General features: G+C 43.5%; 3 protein-coding genes, 1 long non-coding RNA gene and 1 other non-coding gene across 8 annotated transcripts in view; 3 read left to right on the top strand and 2 right to left on the bottom strand.

Moving 5' to 3' along the window:
* The window catches only part of LOC121540588 (solute carrier family 41 member 2), a 29,175-nt gene extending 26,803 nt beyond the window's left edge, over positions 1 to 2,372 (top strand). Inside the window, exons 10-11 of the mRNA XM_041849574.1 lie at positions 1,080 to 1,225; positions 1,591 to 2,372. Coding sequence (XP_041705508.1) covers positions 1,080 to 1,225; positions 1,591 to 1,770 — 326 coding nt within the window. The 3' untranslated portion in view covers positions 1,771 to 2,372. The remainder of the gene's footprint in view (positions 1 to 1,079; positions 1,226 to 1,590) is intronic.
* On the bottom strand, positions 893 to 9,006 carry LOC121540590. Its single transcript, XR_005995513.2, has 3 exons — positions 8,971 to 9,006; positions 1,069 to 1,219; positions 893 to 998 (listed from the first exon to the last, which is right to left on the bottom strand). It is a non-coding gene; the product is annotated as an uncharacterized LOC121540590 (long non-coding RNA).
* Positions 2,534 to 16,668, top strand: LOC121540589 (nuclear transcription factor Y subunit beta). Of its 3 annotated transcripts, none has more exons than XM_041849575.2 (7): positions 2,534 to 2,641; positions 3,778 to 3,871; positions 4,916 to 5,049; positions 11,324 to 11,521; positions 11,795 to 11,873; positions 14,633 to 14,712; positions 15,207 to 16,668. In XM_041849575.2, the coding sequence occupies exons 2-7, from the start codon at positions 3,778 to 3,780 to the stop codon at positions 15,237 to 15,239; spliced, it is 618 nt and encodes a 205-aa protein (XP_041705509.1). In that variant the 5' UTR covers positions 2,534 to 2,641; the 3' UTR covers positions 15,240 to 16,668. The 3 variants fall into 3 exon arrangements, with proteins under 3 accessions (XP_041705509.1, XP_041705510.1, XP_041705512.1); XM_041849576.2 differs by lacking the exon at positions 2,534 to 2,641 and adding an exon at positions 2,704 to 2,989; XM_041849578.2 differs by lacking the exon at positions 2,534 to 2,641 and adding an exon at positions 3,397 to 3,492.
* Positions 14,767 to 14,880, top strand: LOC121541021. The gene has a single exon (XR_005995665.1). It is a non-coding gene; the product is annotated as a small nucleolar RNA SNORD67 (small nucleolar RNA).
* A 3,635-nt stretch (positions 16,669 to 20,303) lies between the features above and the next one.
* On the bottom strand, positions 20,304 to 22,126 carry LOC121540587 (putative nuclease HARBI1). 2 transcript variants are annotated; one of them, XM_045207801.1, is made up of 3 exons: positions 20,930 to 22,126; positions 20,488 to 20,851; positions 20,304 to 20,353 (listed from the first exon to the last, which is right to left on the bottom strand). In XM_045207801.1, exons 1-2 carry the CDS (start codon positions 21,597 to 21,599, stop codon positions 20,505 to 20,507), a joined length of 1,017 nt encoding a protein of 338 aa, XP_045063736.1. In that variant the 5' UTR covers positions 21,600 to 22,126; the 3' UTR covers positions 20,304 to 20,353; positions 20,488 to 20,504. The 2 variants fall into 2 exon arrangements, with proteins under 2 accessions (XP_045063736.1, XP_045063735.1); XM_045207800.1 differs by having other exon boundaries at positions 20,310 to 20,851.
* Positions 22,127 to 23,365: the final 1,239 nt, after the last annotated feature.

Below are 23,365 nucleotides of genomic sequence, written 5' to 3'. Positions count from 1 at the left end.
CCGCCGCTAGAGTCCGGAACTCCAGGGCGAACTCCTGTGCACTCCTCTTCCCCTGTCGGAGGTGGAACAGACGCTCCCCCGCCGCCTTCCCCCGCTACCATCACCTACGCGGCGGGAGAACTCCGCGTAGGTGATGGTAGCGGCGTCTATTCCCCTCCATTCGGCATTGGTCCACTCCAACGCCTTGCCGGATAGACAGGAGATGAGGGCGGAGACGCTCTCGTATCCCGAGGGCACCGGGTGTATGGTGGCCAGGTATAGTTCCACCTGCAGGAGGAACCCCTGACACCCGGCTGCAGAACCATCATATGCCCTCGGGAGCGAGAGCCGAATGCCACTGGGTTCCGGTGCTGGGAGAGGAGGACTGGCCGATGGTGATGGTAAGGTGTGCGAAGGCGTGGGCACCTCTCCCGTAACCAACCGGCGTAGCGTGTTGAACACCTCGTTCATGGCGGCCCCAAGTTGCCGGATCATGGTGTCTTGGTCGCTGATCCGATCCTCCAGCGACTTGGGTGCCGCCGCTGCTCCTGCTGACTCCATAATGGTGTGTTGTTCTGTCAGGGGCTGATGTAAGTGTGGTGTGGAAGTCAGGCGCAGGACACCGAAGCTTAGTCCAACAAAGTTTACTAGTTAACCACTAGGCAAAAATACAATAAACGGCCTCAAAAACACACAGAGGCGAGCGATTACGCAAACTGTGCGTAACTCCAAAAACAACAAACAGAGCAAACACGCAGCACTAACTGACATGAGAAAACAACACACAACCTAACCAATACAAAACAGGCAACTTATAGAACACATAATCAGACACAAACAGACACAGGTGCAATAGACAGACAAAAGCAATCAAACATAGAAACATTCAACGGTGGCAGCTAGTACTCCGGGGACGACGAACGCCGAAGCCTGCCCGAACAAGGAGGAGGAGCAGCCTCGGCAGAATCCGTGACAACATGTAGGCAGGCTCATGCACATGACCAGTCCCCTTAACATACCTGTGAACACGAAAGGTTATGAAATGTTCTGTTGTCAGGTGTATTGTATCTGTCAGTTAACCATATCTACCTCTCTGACAGGCGCCAATCATCGCTCTGCCCAGGTGCTGCTCCTGTTGGTCGTCCCGGGTCACCTGATCTTCCTGTACACCATCCACTTGATGAAGGGCAGCACCTCTCCCACACCTGTCTTCATCACCTTCTTCTTAGCTGCAGCCCTCCTACAGGTAAATCAGGAAACAAGAGAGATCAGTTAGGTCAATTTATGTGTCTTAGTAGTCATAAGTGGATTATTTCTCCTCTGCTCCTTCATTAACACTGATACTATAATTAAGCAATAAGGGCCGAGGGGGTGTGGTATATGGCCAATATACCACGACTAAAGGCTGTTCTTAGGCATGACGCAACAAACCCCTGAGGTGCCTTATTGCTATTATAAACTGGTTACGTAATTAGAGCAGTAAAAATAAATGTTTTGTCATACCTGTGGTATATGGTCTGATATACCACAACTGTTAGCCAATCAGCATTCAGGTCTCGAATCACTCAGTTTATAATAAAGGGCTGAATCTTTCTCTCTCCCTTCTCTTAGGTCTTCACACTGCTATGTATTGCTGACTGGATGATCCATTGTCTGTGGCGGACGGGCAAAGACCCTGACAGTTACTCCATCCCCTACCTCACTGCCCTGGCGGATCTATTGGGCACAGCCCTCCTGGCTCTGGCCTTCCTTTTGCTCTGGCTCGTAGGGGAGGTTCCCACTGGAGACTGACACCCTGGGTGCTTCATCTTCTCCCATTCTCCTTTCATTCTGCCTGGGTGAAAGCAGACATTTCAACTGCTTTCACCAATCCACCCCTATTGGATCTGTGATTGTTTTAAAGTAAGGTTGGATGCATTCAAGCAAGGCCTGAGATAAGGCAAGGCCTTAGGAAGAAGCAGGTGGCTCTACTAAAATCTGGCAGCAGAATTATTTTAATTGCAGGATTCTTTCTCAAAGGGGGTCTGTGTCCAACCCCCTGTTTGGACTTTTTCTGCTGAATTTCCTCACTAGCTGAGTTACTTCAATAGGCATTTTGGATATTTTGTCAAGAAATTCTGTGTTAACGAAATGAGGGTGATGTATGGTTGGTTCAATATTGTGGGCAGGCAGCATTTTAATTGTAACATAATATGTAATATACAAATATTATATGTACAATTTCTGTTATAGAATATAATTTGCCTTCGAACTACATACATGGGTTAGTTTTCACAATGTGAATCAATAATATTGCAGTGTTACTTTCTTACCATTTGACTGTTGTGTGTTATTGCGTTTTGGGAGAGTTGAGAATGAGTCCAAACTGTCTAATAAAGAAAAATAGGATTTCATTTTGTTGATATTTAATAGGTAATTTCCCCTCTCCTGCATATAGATTAACATAAAATAGTTATGCAGGTGCATCTGTCTGATGAGTAGTCTACCTTTCACATACAAGTAGAGACAGTACTCTACAGTGAAAACATTGCTCCCCTAGCGTCAAAGTGAGATAGTGCCTTTGGGACGCAGAGCTTCGAGCTGGGACTGGTTCTTTCGCAGCCATTTTCTGTCCAACCACACGGCCGTTTTGAGAAGCTAACCAACCAGGGCTGTATCGGAGGTTTGTGCCTGGCTCTGGCCAATGATTGCTATCCGATTTCTCTTTACCTCGAATCGAAATCTCCGTGTTTGACTGTTTCTCTTTATTTGATGGTGGCGTGAGAGGGAATTAGCGGCGGGAAAGTAGAAATTAAGACTTCGAGTTGAGGAATTCTAGGACCCGCTAGTAAATGGTCTCTCACTCACACATCAGGCCCTCTACAAAGACTTTAGCCCTAAAATGTTAACGTTAAGCATCTGTCAAATGTAACAGGCTAATTGGCTATGTTTGGTATGGTGCTCAATAAGTCAGACTGGTGGTCGACGGGATGTCTTGAATTTTGTGTAAACATGACGAATTTGCGAAATCGTGAGTTACTCATCGATTCAATGGGCATAAATTGTGGCTTTTTGCTTTACCTTTGTATGTGTAAGTTAGCTAGCTAATAAGGTTAATAGCTAGCATTAGGTAGCGCACAGTGCTACTGCTAACTACTGTAGCTTGTTAGCATAGCTAAAGTTAGCTAGGTAGCTATTGTAAATAGCTAAAGTTGTGTCCGGGTTTTCGTCTAACTACCTACTTTAGCTATTTCGTCTTAGGTGAAAATACAAACTGTCCTCCCCCCGCGTCTTTGCCTCGACCTCAAAGCCGTCTCTGGGTACAACTTTAGCCAGTTATGTTAGCTAGTAGTACTAACTAGCCAATTGGCTAGCTAACGTTAGCTATTTTGTTTGCCCGCTGGCTAGTTGTCAGGCAGCGCGGGAACAAAGGGAATGTTGCAGGTAGCTAGAAAAAGCCAGAACAGAGCCATGCCTATGTAAAACCTAACTGGGTAACAATCTGCTCATCGATTCATGACCATCCACGCCTGAGTTAGTAACAAATCATCCATGCTCATGTAGTTTTTATGCAACTGTTTGTATGGTAGATTCAGGCCAGTAGCTATGGCTAATGACATGTACGCCGATTTACAGCCTCGGCTAGACAGCTACAACAACCTGTGTTCAGTTTTCGATTGACTATTTGGATAGTTCATCCAGCCAGTGATTAGTTAATGTAGCTAAAACAGAAACAGTTTAGCATACAGTCAACCCTAATGTTTTTCTTAAATCATGCCCGAATAGGAACTGGGTTATAACTTCTGTCTTTGTTTACAGATGGATGGAGACGGTTCAACGACAGACGCCTCTCAGTTGGGCATGCCAGGGGAGTACATGGCAGGAAGCCACTATGTACTCCAGTCACAGGATGGTAGGTGGTGGAACTCTCCTCACAGACCAAGCGCCATAATCAGCAGCACCCTCTTCTCTAGCAGTTTGTCAACTCCATCATGTACATCACATTAATGGAATTTAGTGGAGACGAGTATGTGGACTGTATCTCCAACTACATTGAGTCGTTGTCAGGCTATACTTCTAAAAATTGAAATTCTTAAACCCCTACCATGTACCACAGGATGTTGGTGGCACCTTAATTGGGGAGGACGAGCTCGTGGTAATGGCTGGAGCGTAATCAGTGGAATTGGATCAAATACATCAAACATGGTTTGATGCCATTCCCTTTACTCCGTTCCATGCCGTTACTATGAGCCTTCCTCCACTGCCGTGTTCCTTTGTTTGTCCACTGTGTGCCTTTTTTTGTCCTCTGTTTGCTGGAATCCCATACTTTTTAATAAAACGTCAATCAAATACAACCACCGACTGTTTCCTCGTATCGCTGACAACGACTCAATGTTGTCGGAGGTACACTCTGCGCACAGTCGTCACAACCCAACCCAACTCCACCGAGAAGTATTTTTTATTTATTTTTAGTCATTTAGCAGACGCTCTTATCCAGAGCGACTTACAGGAGCAATTAGGGCTCAAGGGCACATCGACAGATTTTTCACCTAGTCGGCTCGGTGATTAGAACCAGCGACCTTTCGGTTACCGGCACTACGCTCTTGACCACTAAGCTACCTACGTTGCGTTGAGAAACCCAGCTACCTCTTCTCTGACATGCACATTCCCCTTTTCAGAAGAAAATGGGTGCCCAATGATACAGGACACAATCAGAGGACCCCTATATAAAGATACGGACATGGGCACTCCCACCTTTCAAATGCCCAAAGGTGCTTCACAAATAATGATGCTTACATAATGTAGTAATTCTAAATGACAAGGCTTGACATGGACCAAGTCACATGTAGATTTGACCTCAGACTAACCTTGCTTGGTGAATAGAAGTAGGGAAGTTTTGTGTAGGCCAAAATGTGGTGTTGAATAGGAATGTAACATGCCCCTCTCCCTGACACAGATGACTGTGATGAGAGCCTGCATGACCATGAGGAAGGCAACGGCAGCAAGGAAAACTTCCGTGAGCAGGACATCTACCTCCCCATCGCTAACGTGGCTCGCATCATGAAGAACGCCGTCCCACAGACAGGAAAGGTGTGGAGCATGACTCTTAGAAGTTATTTGCTTTGCTTGTTTTTTGCTTTTTATTTATTTGCTTTTAACAGGTATTTGGATTCTGTGAGGTCCATAAATCTACACAAATCAAGATTGAAACAGCGACAAAGCCAGATATGTAAACCACAGAATCATCTAGGTCTGCCAACACACCTAAATTACTATTAGGGATGCACATTTCGTATAATTTTGCTGCCGACGGACCCTCATTAAATGGTAAAAAAAAAAAATCCTGACAGTAAAATGACGTGACCAACACAAAATACTATCAGAGATCTGTATATAATGACGAGATGCTTATGTTTCCACCCTAACAATGGGGGGTGTCCTAAGGCAGGAACCACATTGGGCTTATTTTGGACAGTTTTTGGCAAGAGTGAAACCTTTCGCTTGGCCTCTTCCTGTCTGATACTATGCATGCATAGAAGGACCGGACTTAAGAGCTTAGTGGAAACATGCAACAATATCATTTTTTTTGAGAATAGGCATGCTAAAACGACATTGGAGGTGGCTTATGGTAGTTAAATTAACATTAAATTATCTGGCAACAGCTCTGGTGGACATATTGTGGACATTCTAACCAAAAGGAAGAAAGGGACTGTAGATTCCTCGAACAGCAACTTTATTATGAGTATTGCAAAAATGGAGCAATCAACAATCACTCAATAGTGCAGAGTTAAAAGCCCAACGAACAGAGTTGTCTCTCAGCTTTAATAGAAAGTACAACTTCTTTGTCTTTGTGGCAGTTTAGCAGATGTGTGGAAACGGGAGGAACATAGTGTGTAAAAAGCGTTTGGTTTGTCTGTGCAGATTAAGGTAACACGAGGGCTCAACCGTCTAACTGCATTTGCCAAAGCTCACACTATAATGTGCTCCTTTCTGCAAGTTTCCACACAGCTGACTTCCTGCAGATAGTAAAAACACGGGATGTGTCACATGCTGCGGCCGCACCCAAACGGATCTTAGCTATACGCCCAGTCTTATGACTAAGTCACACAAAGACAAGTTTGTATCAGGTTAGAAAAAAACACTAGCATATAACAAGACAATTGTCTAAGTAGTAAAACATGGGACAGCATGACACATTTTGTAATTTTCCACCACAAACATTCCTGCAATCAGCATGCCAATTGCACGCTCCCTCAAAACTTGAGACGTCTGTGGCATTGTGTTGTGACAAAACTACAAATTTTAGCGTGGCCTTTTATTGTCCCCAGCACAAGGTGCACCTGTGTAATGATCATGCTGTTTAATCAGCTTCTTGACATGTCACAGCTGTCAGGTGGATGGATTATCTTGGCAAATGAGAAATGCTCACTAAAAGGGATGTAAACTAATTTTGCACAACATTTGAGAGAAGCTTTTTGTGCTTATGGAACATTTCTGGGATCTTTTATTTCAGCTCATGAAACATGGGACCAACACTTTACATGTTGCATTCATATTTTTGTTCAGTGTAGAAAGAGGGGGAATGAATGTTCAGGTTTCAAACAATTATGTTGAATGTTCAGGTTTCAAACAATTATACTGCTGACGTGGCTTGCCTTAATGTGATGACTTATTGTCACTCGATTATATTAATCATGTAACAATTAACTCATTAGGAATTTGGGGCACCACGGAATAAGTTGTTTAACGAGTTACCATCTCCCGAATTAAACTCTTAGAAGATATACAGTGGGGAGAACAAGTATTTGATACACTGCCGATTTTGCAGGTTTTTTGAAACATCACAGTACAGTTGAAAAATATATGGCAAATAGAAATCCAATATGGATGGTGATAAGAGATAGATGGGAGGTGTTGAATGGAGCTGAAGGATGGGAATAATAACAACTAACAACAACTAATAACAACAACATAACTAATGTAAAGCACACTGTGTCCATAATAAGTATATTTGGTTATAGGTTGAGAGCTTTTGTGAAAGAGCACAGTTAGGAAGATTTGGCATATACAGTGGGGAGAACAAGTATTTGATACACTGCCGATTTTGTAGGTTTTCCTACTTTCAAAGCATGTAGAGGTCTGTAATTATTATCATAGGTACACTTCAACTGTACACTTCAAAAATCCAGAAAATCACATTGTATGATTTTTAAGTAATTAATTTGCATTTTATTGCATGACATATGTATTTGATACATCAGAAAAGCAGAACTTAATATTTGGTACAGAAACCTTTGTTTTCAATTACAGAGATCATACGTTTCCTGTAGGTCTTGACCAGGTTTGCACACACTGCAGCAGAGATTTTGGCCCACTCCTCCATACAGACCTTCTCCAGATCCTTCAGGTTTCGGGGCTGTCGCTGGGCAATACGGACTTTCAGCTCCCTCCAAATATTTTCCATTGGGTTCAGGTCTGGAGACTGGCTAGGCCACTCCAGGACCTTGAGATGCTTCTTACGGAGCCACTCCTTAGTTGCCCTGGCTGTGTGTTTCGGGTCGTTGTCATGTTAGAAGAGCCAGCCACGACCCATCTTCAATGCTCTTACTGAGGGAAGGAGGTTGTTGGCCAAGATCTCGCGATACATGGCCTCATCCATCCTACCCTCAATACGGTGCAGTCGTCCTGTCCCCTTTGCAGAAAAGCATCCCCAAAGAATGATGTTTCCACCTCCATGCTTCACGGTTGGGATGGTGTTCTTGGGGTTGTACTCATCCTTCTTCTTCCTCCAAACACGGCAAGTGGAGTTTAGACCAAAAAGCTATATTTTTGTCTCATCAGACCACATGACCTTCTCCCATTCCTCCTCTGGATCATCCAGATGGTCATTGGCAAACTTCAGACGGGCCTGGACATGCGCTGGCTTGAGCAGGGGGACCTTGCGTGCGCTGCAGGATTTTAATCCATGACGGCGTAGTGTGTTACTAATGGTTTTCTTTGAGACTGTGGTCCCAGCTCTCTTCAGGTCATTGACCAGGTCCTGCCGTGTAGTTCTGGGCTGATCCCTCACCTTCCTCATGATTATTGATGCCCCACGAGGTGAGATCTTGCTTGGAGCCCCAGACCGAGGGTGATTGACCATCATCTTGAACTTCTTCCATTTTCTAATAATTGCACCAACAGTTGTTGCCTTCTCACCAAGCTGCTTGCCTATTGTCCTGTAGCCCATCCCAGCCTTGTGCAGGTCTACAATTGTATCCCGGATGTCCTTACACAGCTCTCTGGTCTTGGCCATTGTGGAGAGGTTGGAGTCTGTTTGATTGAGTGTGTGGACAGGTGTCTTTTATACAGGTAAGGAGTTCAAACAGGTGCAGTTAATACAGGTAATGAGTGGAGAACAGGATGGCTTCTTAAAGAAAAACGAACAGGTCTGTGAGAACCGGAATTCTTACTGGTTGGTAGGTGATCAAATACTTATGTCATGCAATAAAATGCAAATTAATTACTTAAAAATCATACAATGTGATTTTCTGGATTCCGTCTCTCACAGTTGAAGTGTACCTATGATAAAAATTACAGACCTCTACATGCTTTGTAAGTAGGAAAACCTACAAAATCGGCAGTGTATCAAATACTTGTTCTCCCCACTGTATAATGATAACGGTCACTTATTAAATCATTACCTCATCAGTCTCATTCTGAACGTCGCGTAATCCTTGCACATGCAAGAACCATAACCTTATTGATGAATCGGCAATAAACAAATTGGCTTAATTATTTACTAACTAAATAATAACACAGAATGCACACACACACGGTATAGGTTACTGATTACTAACGTAATACAATGAAAACAGGTCCCTAGTGGACTGGACTAACAATAGCATGACTGCCTGGTTAGGGGAAGGAGGGGTCATTTGAAAGAGAGTGAAAGGGAGAGACAGAGATTCAACTTATTGTTACATTTGGAAACCACCGCTCATTCGGATAATAAATGCAATGCATATTTACGTGTAGCTGTCCTTGATCGTCGTCTCTCTGTTGAACCACTTTCTCAAAAAGGGTTTGAGTGTCCTATTCCACTTCGGTGAGACTCGGCTTGTCTTCGAATGGAGTGTTCGTTAGAATAGATACTTCAGATGTACCAACGGTTGTCTGAGAGGGATTGTCCTTCCCAACTCGTGTCTTTAGTGAAAGTTCTAGACAACTTTACATGTACAGCTGCAGACTAATATGATAAGGTCTAGTGCGTGGTCTTCTTCTCTTGTAGAGATTGAGAGTTTTAGAGTTTCTCCATTTCAAACGTATGGACTACAGTCTCACGTTTTCTGGTCTGTAGAGTGTCAACCATTTGTAACTTTCAGCTCCTGCTGCACGTCGGCTGGTCTGTAGCGGTTCAACCATTTGTAACGTGAGCTCATGCTTCACGCTGGCTGGTCTTTCTCATTCAAAGTTCTAACCATTCTAAACGTGCAGTACCCACTCACGTTTTCTGGTCTTTCTAGTCTAACCATTTTAAGCTGTGTAGCCACAGCTCCACGCTTCCTGGTCTAATGTTAATTTGTCTTTCAAGTCTTTATGCCCTCTTGGTAAAGGGGCGTTCCTACTTGCTGACACGATCTCTGATGGCACTTGGGGTGTGTCTACTCACTAAATAGTTTATATGAAAAACTATTATCTCATTAGAAGACTAAAATCACTTTCATATCTTCACCAAAATTATTTTATCATATTTTATACAACATTTAGATGTAAACTTGATAAATAGAATATGTACACTTTCCGAGTTAGTTATTTCTTGATACCTTCCTTAATGACATCACAAAATAATAAACAATATGACAATGTTCCAATCTTTTGACGTTAGAAATTTTAGGCGGCAAGAGTCTCTGTAACAAAGAGATTTCTTTCTTCCCATACTAGAGACCAAAAGGAGTTCTGATCTGGCACCTTTGATCCTCACCAAGGAGAGAGTCATGACACTGCCTTAAGCTCACATTGCAAAGTGGTGGGTGACGCGCTAATAGTCAAGTGTAGGCAAGCTATAGCCTATGCATTCGAATAGCGAATGGAAGGCGCAATTTAATTACGAGTTGAGATTGAGAAATAAAAATAGCTCCTTTTTAATTGTGTTTTTATCCCCCGACTGCATTTAGAATTGTTAATTGTTGCGCAATGACTGTGCTTACAAAAGCAGGTTTCACTTCAGTAGCCCACATGCTTTTTGAGGAGCTACTCTCATGCTGTCTGACAGGTGGTAGGCTATTCCGCTCCTCAAACTAGGCGCTGTATGCTGTGCTCATGTCATAAATAAAATGCATGACAACTAACGAAAATACACACGTGCAAATTTTAATTCCACACAATTATGCTAATTAACCTATAGACCGATAAGCATGATCGGTCAAATGTATTTTGCGGCTAACCGTTAACATCTCTAATTACTATCATAACCAAATTGAGGCTATGTATTTTGAAGTGATAGGGACTCCTCTGACCTATGCAATGGTAGAGGAAACACTTAGACTGAGTACACTGTTGCTGCTTTTTGACTGTTACGCCAGTGTATACACCCTTATGTTATACTAGGGAAATTGTGTTTCCAAAGCTAGGGCTGACAGTGAGGACTTGTGAAGAACGGAATCAACAACCTCTGCATAATCAAAACAGTTGCTTTTTGAGAAGGCGTTAGTTCACAGTTAGCCATTGTTATGTAAATGACAGCTGAAAAGTAGCAGTGGCCTGGCTTTGGAACCAAGTGAGAGCATGGGTGCCGGCCCGCGTAGATGGAAACAGAAAAGTCTGAGCCTTTTGGGTAAAACACTGGGGTAAATGCTCTATGGAAATGCGCCATTTTGTTAAGCACAGAAGCGCCTTTCAGGTCACCCAAGGACACACTGCATTTGTATCTTTCAAGACTAAATATTCGCCAGTGTTGATGTATTTCTCCTCTGCCTTAGCCCAAACAAAGGGTTTGTTATTGCTGTGTTCATTTCTTGGCCGTCAACTAGTCACACTGATAATACTTGCCCTTCCAGTTACTGTGGATTCTACTTTATACTCCCTAGTTCCAGGTTGTAAATATCTCAAAGGTTCAGTGTTTTCCCACCCAAAGCATGGCTTCGATGCCTGATAAATTGCACAGGTCAGGTTGACTTTTTTTTTTTTACCAAATAACACCTCAGATGTGAACACTGAGTTTGATTTCCCAGACACACTTTCTGGAGATTCTCCAATGACCATGCTTTTTAGTTCAGGACTAGGCTTAATCTGTGTCCAGGAAACCGGCCCTAAATGTAGTTTCCACATCAACCTTTGGCTGCATGTTGACCTAGATCCCCCTTCCACTATTAATTCTGTCCAGATAGCGAAAGATGCCAAGGAGTGTGTTCAGGAGTGTGTGAGCGAGTTCATCAGCTTCATCACGTCGGAGGCCAGCGAGCGCTGTCACCAAGAGAAAAGAAAGACCATCAACGGAGAGGACATCTTGTTTGCCATGTCCACCCTGGGCTTCGACATGTACGTGGAGCCACTCAAACTCTACCTACAGAAGTTCAGAGAGGTGAGAGGAAGTGTGTGTGTGCTAAGTGCCATAACTCGTGCACTCTAGACTGGTGTGTATGAGTTCTTATGCTATTCGCTATCCATGGGCCTTGGCTCAAACACAAAGGGCTTGTTATTGCTATGTCCCTGCAAACACAAAGGGCTTGTTATTGCTATGTCCCTTTTTAGACATCACACCATTGATGCTGTGGAAAGATACAGCTCAATTCATAACAGCTCAATTCATAACACTAACAAATTCTCAATGTGTGTGTCACTCTCTATCCCATAGGCGATGAAAGGGGAGAAGGGAATCGGCGGCATATCTGTAACAGAGGGACTCGGAGAAGAACTCACAGACGACAGCTTCGGTAAGTGGGGTCTCAATCCCAATAGAAATCATTCATATTTGCTGTTATCCTCCAACACTGTTACAAACTCAAGGATTAGGTGCTGTATGCATAAATGTATTCCTTTGTTATTCATGTGACAGGGTCATCAGCTAGTTTATGGTCTAGCTGCCATGATGGCCTTATTTACTGCAGTTCTCCCCCCTGGGCCCAGGCAATTTCCTCCCCTGAAGATTGTTAGGTTCTGAACAAACAGAGTAAAAACTCACGGACGACTAGAAAAAGCTCAAACCAAGTTTATTCAACCACTGGGTCATACAGCTGCAAAGGCAACATACAAGTCACACAAACACATCTTTATACCTTCGACCTAGGCGGAGTCACCTCCTTGCATGTCTAAGAGAACCAATCCTTCTTTGCTGTGTTTGCTGTTAGAAACACAGTAGGTTCCTCTTACTGGTATTGTCATGGCCCTGCCTAACTCTAGGACCCTCATGGGCGTGGAAGTGAGTATATATGTGTGCGATAGGACTAATCAGATGTTCTTCGATATGGGCCCCTGTGGCCCCCCTTCCAGCAGTATCTTCTCTCTTCAACTGTTGATCTTGTCTCGAGTTGAGTTCCACATCCCTCATGGTCCTGGTTCCGCAGCAACTGGCCTGCCTTATCAAGAACTGAAACTAGACTGTTGCCCTTTGCCTCCCTCCTTAGGAACATTCATATTCAACAATAATACAGTGCATTCGGAAAGGAATCTGCCCCTTCCCCTTTTCCACATTTTATTACTTTTGTTGTAATAAGCTTGAAATACTTGATAGACTGATCATGTCTTTGTCAGTGGGCAAACGTACAAATTCAGCAGGGGATCAAATACTTTTTTCCCCCACTGTATATGGTGGGGTCAATGGAGTGTGGATAAGAACTAGGGTTATGGAAGTTACTGAGTGAGGAAAAAGGCAATCACTTGGTTGCGGTCACTGATAAGGTTGGATAGCCATGGATAAGGGAAGAGTGAGGAATGTGAAATTTTTTGCACATTTATAAAAAAATAAAAACGATGCCTTATTTACATAAGTATTCAGACCCTTTGCTATGAGACTCAAAATTGAGCTCAGGTGCATCCTGTTTCCATTGATCATCCTTGAGATGTTTCAACAACATGATTGGAGTCCACCTGTGGTAAATTCAATTGATTGGACATGATTTGGAAAGGCCCACACCTGTCTATATAAGGTCCCACAGTTGACAGTGCATGTCAGAGCAAAAACCAACCCATGGGGTCGAAGGAATTGTCCGTAGAGCTCCGATACTGGATTGTGTTGAGGCACAGATCTGGGGAAGGGTACCAAAACATTTCTGCAGCATTGAAGGTCCCCAAGAACACAGTGGCCTCCATCATTCTTAAATGTAAGAAGTTTGGAACCACCAAGACTCTTCCTAGAGTTGGCTGGCCGGGCAAACTGAGCAATCCGGGGAGAAGGGCCTTGGTCAGGGAGGTGACCAAGATCCCGATGATCACTCTGACAGAGCTCCAGAGTTCCTCTGTGGAGATGGAGAACCTTCCAGAAACCCAAACCATCTCTGCAGCACTTCACCAATCAGGCCATTATGGTAGAGTGGCCAGATGGAAGCCAATCCTCAGTAAAAGGCTCATGACAGCCTGCTTGGAGTTTTCCAAAAGGCACATAAAGGACTCTCAGACCAACATGTCTCTGGTCTGATGAAACCAAGATTGAACTCTTTGGCCTGAATGCCAAGCGTCACGTCTGGAGGAAACCTGGCACCATCCCTACGGTGAAGCATGGTGGTGGCAGCATCACGCTGTGGGGATGTTTTTCAGCGGCAGGGAAAGGGAGACTAGTCAGAATCGAGGGAAAGGTGAACGGAGCAAAGTACATTGAGATCCTTGATGAAAACCTGCTCCAGAGCGCTCAGGACCTCAGACTGGGGCGACAGTTCACCTTCCAACAGGACAACAACCCTAAGCACACAACCAAGACCACGCAGGAGTGGCTTCGGGACAAGTCTCTGAATGTCCTTGAGTTGCCCAGCCAGAGCCTGGACTTGAACCCGATCGAATATCTCTGGAGAGACCTGAAAATAGCTGCGCAGCGACGCTCCCCATCCAACTTGACAGAGCTTGAGAGGATCTGCAGAAAAGAATGGGAGAAACTCCCCAAATACATGTGTGCCAAGCTTGTAGCGTCATATCCAAGAAGACTCAAGGCTGTAATCGCTGCCAAAGGTGCTTCAACAAAGTACTGAGTAAAGGGTCTGAATAAATGTGATATTTCATTTTTTTTTATAAATTTGCAAAAATTTCTGAAAGTCCGTTTTTGCTTTGTCGTTATGGGGTATGGCTGTAGATTGAGGGGGGGGGAAACAATTTAATCCATTTTAGAATCAGGCTGTAACATAACAAAGTGGAAAAAGTCAAGGGTTCTGAATGCACTGTATATTTGAACAGAATATGAACTTTCTGCACTTTCCCTTTTCTCACTCAGTAACTTTCCGTATCACTCAGTAACTTTCACACACCAAGTTCCTTTTTACCCTTTCCTTGACCCTTGACATATACATTTCTTATACATGTAAAGTACTGAATAAATTCTGTTATGATAACATTAATACGTTTATTTCAAGCTAGAATCCAACAGTACACTCTATGTTTAAAATGTATTTCATTAATTTCTAACAGTGGGTGACAGTGAGTGACAGACCATTGCTTCATGGAAATTGTGACTGCGTAATCTGAAGTATAAATCTGTTTCCTTTTGCAGCGAACCAGTTGCCTGCTGGAATAATAACTGCTGATGGACAACAACAGAATGTCATGGTTTACACCACCTCGTACCAACAGGTAAGGGTGCTCCTGAGTTTACTCTCCACGCTGCAAGTACTCATTAAGACAACACGTGAGAGTGATGAGTTGCACCATCAGTCGGGGCGCTGGTTGCAGTGGCACAGGCATCCCGTCCCGCACCTCTCTGGGGACACAACCATGTGCACAGGGGCCATCTGACTCACCCCCCCACCACCACCACAAGTACACACAACTGTGCACCCCGGAACATGTTAATCCATGAATAATGAATATATCGTATCATAAACGTCTGAGAGTAACCATGGCTTGCAGCTGACCATAAAGAAGTGAGAAACAAAGATCTCTACATGTTAGTTCTGCTCTGTCTCTGGGTGGCGGGTAGCCTGCTCCCCGGGCGCCGATGACGTGGATGTTGATTAAGGCAGCCCCCCTGACCTCTCTGAGGGGTTGGGTGAAATGCGGAAAGAAACATTTTGGTTGAATGCATTCAGTTGTGCAACTGACTAGGTATCCCCTTTTCCCTTTTCCAGATTCCCGGAGTGCAGCAGATCCAGTTCTCTTGAGGAGGTTCCGGAATTCCCCATTTGTATTTGGAACACGTTTGAAATGGGTTAGAGATTACAGCATAACTGAACACTCAGGTCAAAAGATGGTGGTGGGAAGATGGAAAGAGAGGGGAGCGGATGCAGAACTTGCAGAGGGGGGTTTGGATCAGAATCAGATGTATGTTCTGGTCACGATAAAGAACCAGACTGGAGCCGATCTTGACACAGTTATTTGGCTGTTTTTGTTTATTGAAGATTTTCAGAGTCACTTTATTTGGATAGTCTGGATTTTCCATCTGCATATGCTCTACAGCAGGGAAGGCATTTGAAATGATTTCACTCTTCAAATAATATCCAGATTATTTCGGATATCCGGATAGTGTAAAATAAATGTTTTGAAAGAGAAAAATATATATTTTAAAACTTCAATGGAGACTTGATCGCGCGAGAGAGAGAGACGGTGGGGAAGGCGAGAGGGGAGCAGTGGCCGGTGTGTGTGGCACGGAGGGAGAGAGAGTAGACAAACTTGTTGCTGCCATAGGTTATCTGTCATACCATTTGGTAGTGCCTGTCTTTTGACTGCATCAAGTCGATGTAAAGAAGCTAGCTAGGTAAAGTAGCAAGGCTAATTTAGGTTATTTTGCTGCGCTTCCTGTCTTTATCTACAACAACTCCATTCAGATTAAACAGCCTACCTGATGGTTGATCATTGCAGCCGACTCCTCATTTAGCCAACTTAATTCCATAATTGTAATTCCGTTTTGCATCGATTATAAATCAATGCCTCTGACTGTAGCCGTTTTGATTGACCAACAATAACAACAAGCTACATGTTGGCTACCGGTGCGTCTTTTATGGGGCGCACTATTAACTGTCAACTTTTTATTACATTTGAATGTAATGTAGGCTATGTAGCAATGTCACATAGATAATGTTATTTCATTTTAGACCAAGCCTTTCAAAAACATTTTCTTTCCCCATCCCTACTCTACAGATGGTCATACTATCAACAAACTTGGTTGATAAGGAACAGCTTGCTAAGGTTAAGGTTAGGTTTAGACTAAGGTAAGGATTAAGATTAGTAGATAGTTAGTAGAAATGTTACTGATAGTCTGTAGACCATCTACAGATGGACTATCCAAATAAAGTGTTACCCTTTCCCCCCCCCTCCATGTTGTCTATCACTTTTTTTGAGTTATTTGTGTTTATGGGGGGGAAGGAATGGGGGGTATTAACATAAATTGAAATGTCTGTCTAGTGAATTGGTGACTTCTCTGACGACCTTGTAAAGCAATAAAAACAAAAGTAGTTGAATGTTGACTTCTGCACTCAACTCCATTGTGAACAATTGTAAGTGAAATTATTTCAGATTAGAATCATGTAACTATTTTATCATTTCTGTAAAGTTATTCTAATGTTGGTCCTTTTAATAAAAATGTAAGCGTGATGCCAGTCTCCATTTTAGTTTTCTAATCAAGTTTTTACCCTAATCTCTCCACCCTGTCAAGGTCTTATAATATTACAGCACAATTTAAGACAGCCCTAGGCGAATGGGGCCTATGGTTGCCTGCTGCCCAGATAGTGAGAAAAGGGGACTGGAAGATGTTGGAATAACCAGTAAGGAGAGTCCTTGCTGCTTGTGAAAGAGACCTTCTGACTATGTTGGTGCGACAGTTGGGTAAGGAGACTGTTGAGAAGAAGAGGCTGTTGAGGGGCTGTCATCTGCATGTTCTACAACATTTTACATTTTAGTCATTTAGCAGACGCTCTTATCCAGAGCGACTTACAGTTAGTGAATGCATATGTTTTTTTTTTCATACTGGCCCCCAGTGGGAAACGAACCCACATCCCTAACCGCCAAACCCTCCCCTACCTTGGACGACGCTGGACCAATTGTGCGCCGCCCATGGGTCTCCCGGTTGCGGCCGGCTGCGACAGAGCCTGGACTCGAACCAGGATCTCTAGACCACTGCGCCACTCGGGAGTCACCATCTCTATGCCTGCTAAGGCTGAAGAATAGGACAAAAGTGTGTAGGGGAGCTGAACGTGAGTGTACAGCTTCCGGTTGAAGCTAGCCCTTGATCATGACTCCTTTCCGTTCCACTACACATGTAATTAGGGGAGTTTTTTTAAGAGCCCCGATGATCGGTCTGAACATTAACACGCATCGCGTATAATATTTTTTTTATAAAAATTGATACACACCTTTTATATTTCCATGTTATAGTGCTTGTTTACGGAAAAAACAGACGAAAGATCGAGTGGACAACCTAGGCTCATTAGCTATTGGTGTCTGAACATCTGTGTGTAAACGGAAGATGGACGCCACAAAGGTTTTGTCACTGAAAAATACTGTCGGCTGCAAATGTGATAAAGCCGGATGAAACTGTACAGTAAGTGTGTATTTGGCATTTGTGAAATAATTTTGATGTGATATGAAAGTAGAGGGATTAATGTTAATTAAACTGTACTGCAATTGAGAATCGATTCACGTTTAGTTGGAGTATTTGGCTGTTTTGGCTTCCAGAGCCAATTCGCCTTTAAACAGTACATGTAAGGTCATTGGACTCTAAGGAGTAACGTGCTTATTTAGTCCATTATTGGGCTATGTTGAAGCAAGCTACACTGCTTCCCGAGTTTCTCGCTTTGAAAACATTTGAGCACGGACTTTTTATTAGTTAGACCACAGCCAATCGCTTCAGAATAAGGTGACTCGATTGACGGCGGTTGAGAAGTAACCACACTTGATCACTTCAAATTAAGGTAACTCAATATAGTGCAGTTGTTACAATTGGGGGGGTCCATAGAAGATAGCTGACTTGTTTATAAAAGGGAGGAGTAGAGTGTGTGGAGTCTACATTTTGGAGGCTTTGTTGATTCTTAAACGTTGATGTTGGATGGAGATCTGGTGGACTTGTGAGTACTCTGTCTGGGCGGCAGGTAGCTTAGTGGTTAAGAGCGTTGGGCCAGTAACCGAAAGGTCGCTGGTTCGAATCCCCGAGCCGACTAGGTGAAAAATATGTCGATGTGCCCTTGAGCAAGGCACTTAACCCTAATTGCTCCTGTAAGTCGCTCTGGAAAAGAGTGTCTGCTAAATGACTAAAATGTGAAAATGTACTCTGAAGCAGTATTACTTGCAAGCTGGGGAGCTAGTTATGCATGTCAGTCTTACTAAAGGTGTTTACATTGTGAGTGGGATAGATTGGAATGAAAATTCGACAGTTCCCACTTCTGGGTGGGAAAAGCATGTTAAATCAAAGGACATTTTATTTGTCACATGCTTCGTAAACAACAGGTGTAGACGGTTGCATTCTAGCTTGAAATATACTTATTCATGTATGTTTTTTTTTTTTTGGGGGGGCGGTTGATCAGCTTTAAAATTGCAGATAGATTGTAACTTCATCAATATAATTGTCTGCATCACTTCCAATCCCCCATATGTTTTTTTCTTCTTCTCGCAAATATATATATATATATACACACACACACACACACACAGTGGGGAGAACAAGTATTTGATACACTGCCGATTTTGCAGGTTTTCCTAGTTACAAAGCATGTAGAGGTCTGTAATTTTTATCATAGGTACACTTCAACTGCGAGAGACGGAATCTAAAACAAAAATCCAGAAAATCACATTGTATGATTTTTAAGTAACTAATTTGCATTTTATTGCGTGACATAAGTATTTGATCACCTACCAACCAGTAAGAATTCCGGCTCTCACAGACCTGTTAGTTTTTCTTTAAGAAGCCCTCCTGTTCTCCACTAATTACCTGTATTAACTGCACCTGTTTGAACTCGTTACCTGTATAAAAGACACCTGTCCACACACTCAATCAAACAGACTCCAACCTCTCCACAATGGCCAAGACCAGAGAGCTGTGTAAGGACATCAGGGATACAATTGTAGACCTGCACAAGGCTGGGATGGGCTACAGGACAATAGGCAAGCAGCTTGGTGAGAAGGCAACAACTGTTGGCACAATTATTAGAAAATGGAAGAAGTTCAAGATGACGGTCAATCACCCTTGGTCTGGGGCTCCATGCAAGATCTCACCTCGTGGGGCATCAATGATCATGAGGAAGGTGAGGGATCAGCCCAGAACTACCCGGCAGGACCTGGGGCCTCATGTACAAAGACTTGCGTTGAATTCATACTAAAACAGTGCGTACGGACAAAGCCATAAATGTGCGTACGCACCAAAAAAATCTGATGTATGAATCTCTGCGTACGCAGCATTCCGCATACATTCTCTTTGTACATCCCAATCAACGCGAAATTGAGCGCACATGCACGAGCACCACACCACACCCGGTCTCCTCCCTCAATTAAATCAATTTAAATATGGTAATTAGTCCAATTTGGCAAAAGAAACCTGCAAGAACATGGCTAAAGCAAGCAAGAAACGAAATTTCACTGAAAACGAATTAGAGGTGCTACTATCAGAGGTAGAAACAAGAAAAAATATTTTATTTGGAAATCTGTCCTCTGGAATTAATAACAAAAGAAAGAAAAAAGAGTGGGCGAGTTTGTCTGATGCCGTCAACGCGGTGGGATCTGAGAGTCGCACCGTAAATGAACTGAAGAAGAAATGGTCAGACATAAAGGTGGAAGTTAAGCGGAGAACTGCTGCGCACTGACAAAGTGTGGGCAGAACAGGCGGTGGTACAGGGACCGATGAACTTGCACCCTTTGATCAGAGAGTTGCCTCTATTGTTGCCTCTACGTTAATCTCTGGAATCGTATCCGCTGATGTAGGAGACTCGGATATACTACAGGACTGCCAGCAAGGTGACTCAGATTTATTTCCTTAACTTTGATATACATAGCCAGCCACCGTTTAATTTTAAAATGCATGCAATATAGCAAAAGGTACACCAGAGATTTCACGTATCCACTGCTTTTATTGCAAATGCGTGTACCCATTAATAAGGAACAGACTCAAATTACTGTTAAGATGTGCCTGTGTTTAATTGGACTTAGGAACCGCAGGAACGTCCACTGGCACGCACTCAGAGTCCGCACCACCTGAGCAGCCAGAGCCCATTCAGTCCAACGTCTCCCGTGTCTCTAATGTTCCCCCAGTGCTGAAGCCCGTCCATCTGGCCGTGTCTTGACGCATGCTGTTCTGGAGTCACAACAACAAATTGTTAGGGCCATTGAAGAAATGAACAGTCACCTTAAAAATGTCACTGACGCACTCACAGAAATAAGCCATTCATTAAAAGAATTGGTCAAAAAATGAACTTTGTGTCTGAGTACCATTTATATTGTCGCAATTACACGTTGACGGGCCTGAATGGCTTGTTGATTGTGCTGCACATATACTGGTCCTGGGTCAGGGTCATCTGGCGGTGCCCCCACCTCACCAAGGGGTATGCCATGCCTGTGCGCGACATTGTGCAGCACTCCACAGGCCAGTATGATGCGGCAAACCTTGTCAGGGCGGTATAACAGCATCCCCCGGTCCTGTCAAGGCAGCGCCACCGACATTTCAGCTGCCCAATCGCCCGCTCCACAACTGACCGAGTGCGGGAATGGGCATCATTGTATCTGCGCTCTCGGTCAGTTTGTGGGTTGGTGAGGGGGGTTAACAGCCACGTCTTTAGTGGATAACCACTGTCTCCTGATGGGCAGTAATAATAATTACAGACACAAACATTTTACTTTTAGATAGAACCATACATTTAAATGCATAACTTACCAAGTAGCCACCCATCGCGCACCCTGCCAGCTTGGAGTCTCATCCCAACCATGCTGTTTGTAAGGATATATGAATCATGGGTTGACCCAGGCCACCTTGCCACAATATTTGTTAGGCGCATTTGTGCATCACATATAATCTGCACATTTATTGAATGGAAATGTTTCCGATTCACATATGCAAATTCGTCTTCAGATGGCGCCTTTATAGCAATATGTGTGCAGTCGATCGCTCCGATTACATTAGGAAAACCGGCTATCGCTGCAAATTGCGCTTTGATGTTTGGCTGGTCACCAGCATCGTATGGGAACGTTATATACCTGGTAGACAAGCGGATGATGCCGTCCCATACAGGTGGCATTGCACGGCTCAAACACGACTGGCTTATTCCTGAGCGGTCTGCCAGTTCTCTTTGGAAAGAACCGGTTGCTAGGAAACCAAGTGTAGTAAGCACCTGTAAAGGAACGGGTAATGCGTGGCTCCTCACTGTCTCTCTTTCCAAATTCGGACCCAACTCAGCGCAGAGCTCCAAGAGTATAGCCCTTGGAAATCTGAAACGGCTGATGAGCCAGTCATCGTCGTGGGCCAGAAAATCACCGTGGTCCCTAAAAACTCGTTCTCTCCGGATTTGTCCATTGAAAATGTCTTCTAATAAAGCCAAAGCTGCCATTGCTAGACGGGTTGTATCAATTTTCACATCCTTTATATATGTTCTTACTTAATTGCATAATTAATAGAATATTCTAATAAGACTCGTGTGACAATAATATGGCAAATCATTTATCAATTACAAATTATAAGCAATATCTGGCAGGTGCGATAGAACAGTTCGTAGTGTAATGTTTGCCACTTCACTTTATTGCCTCTATGAGTCGCCAACGGACAAACATCACAAAAATGTACGTACGCCAGGCCTGAAGTTTACGTGGAAGAACGCACATTCTTACGTTAATTTCACTGTTAGTACATCTGACCGTGAACGTGAAAGCTGGCGTACGCCGTGTTTTCGTGCGTACGCAAGATTGATACATGAGGCCCCTGGTCAATGACCTGAAGAGAGCTGGGACCACAGTCTCAAAGAAAACCATTAGTAACACACTACGACGTCATGGTTTAAAATCCTGCTGCGCACGCAAGGTCCCCCTGCTCAAGCCAGCGCATGTCCAGGCCCGTCTGAAGTTTGCCAATGACCATCTGGATGATCCAGAGGATGAATGGGAGAAGGTCATGTGGTCTGATGAGACAAAAATATAGCTTTTTGGTCTAAATGCCTCTCGCTGTGTTTGGAGGAAGAAGAAGGATGAGTACAACCCCAAGAACACCATCCCAACCATGAAACATGGAGGTGGAAACATCTTTCTTTGGGGATGCTTTTCTGCAAAGGGGACAGGACGACTGCACCGTATTGAGGGGAGGATGGATGGGGCCATGTATCGCGAGATCTTGGCCAACAACCTCCTTCCCTCAGTAAGAGCATTGAAGATGGGTCGTGGCTGGTTCTTCCAGCATGACAACGACCCGAAACACACAGCCAGGGCAACTAAGGAGTGGCTCCGTAAGGAGCATCTCAAGGTCCTGGAATGGCCTAGCCAGTCTCCAGACCTGAACCCAATAGAAAATCTTTGGAGGGAGCTGAAAGTCCGTATTGCCCAGCGACAGCCCCGAAACCTGAAGGATCTGGAGAAGGTCTGTATGGAGGAGTGGGCCAAAATCCCTGCTGCAGTGTGTGCAAACCTGGTCAAGACCTACAGGGAACGTATGATCTCTGTAATTGCAAACAAAGGTTTCTGTACCAAATATTAAGTTCTGCTTTTCTGATGCATCAAATACTTATGTCATGCAATAAAATGCAAATTAATTACTTAAAAATCATACAATGTGATTTTCTGGATTTTTGTTTTAGATTCCGTCTCTCACAGTTGAAGTGTACCTATGATAAAAATTACAGACCTCTACATGCTTTGTAAGTAGGAAAACCTGCAAAATCGGCAGTGTATCAAATACTTGTTCTCCCCACTGTAGAAGCAAACCGGATGGACATCATGAAAATGATCGGAGAGGTTGAGGGTAGAGGCAGTTCAGGAGTAAAAACAAACAAAATAGAATTATTATAAAATTGTGTCTATAAAATGTATATAGTATGTATAAGCTGGAAGTAGAGGCCTAAGCATTGTTGTTCACTAGTTTACACCAATTAGGGAAGGGGTGGTGTGGTTGGAAAGTAAAAAGGGAAATATATATTTTTTAAAGATATGTATGTATATGTAAATTAGGTATATGTATGTGTGTATGTATATATATATATATATATATATATACACAGTCAGGGAAAAATGTATTTGATCCCCTGCTGATTTTGTACGTTTTCCCACTGACAAAGAAATGATCAGTCTATAATTTGAATGGTAGGTTTATTTGAACAGTGAGAGACAGAAT

Source organism: Coregonus clupeaformis, chromosome 26, assembly GCF_020615455.1.
Source record: "Coregonus clupeaformis isolate EN_2021a chromosome 26, ASM2061545v1, whole genome shotgun sequence".
In the NCBI taxonomy this organism is placed as follows: Eukaryota; Metazoa; Chordata; class Actinopteri; order Salmoniformes; family Salmonidae; genus Coregonus; species Coregonus clupeaformis.
Note: the sequence above shows the minus strand (reverse complement) of the source record. Positions and strands in the feature narration are given on the sequence as shown.

Coding starts and splice junctions, on each gene's coding strand:
- LOC121540589 (XM_041849575.2), top strand. CDS start 3,778: ATGGATGGAGACGGTTCAACGACAGACGCCTCTCAGTTGGGCATGCCA. Junction 3,872..4,915: donor TGTACTCCAGTCACAGGATG/GTAGGTGGTGGA, acceptor TCCCTGACACAG/ATGACTGTGATGAGAGCCTG. Junction 11,874..14,632: donor ACTCACAGACGACAGCTTCG/GTAAGTGGGGTC, acceptor TTCCTTTTGCAG/CGAACCAGTTGCCTGCTGGA.
- LOC121540587 (XM_045207801.1), bottom strand. CDS start 21,599: ATGGCAGCTTTGGCTTTATTAGAAGACATTTTCAATGGACAAATCCGG. Junction 20,852..20,929: donor GCGCGATGGGTGGCTACTTG/GTAAGTTATGCA, acceptor ACTGCCCATCAG/GAGACAGTGGTTATCCACTA.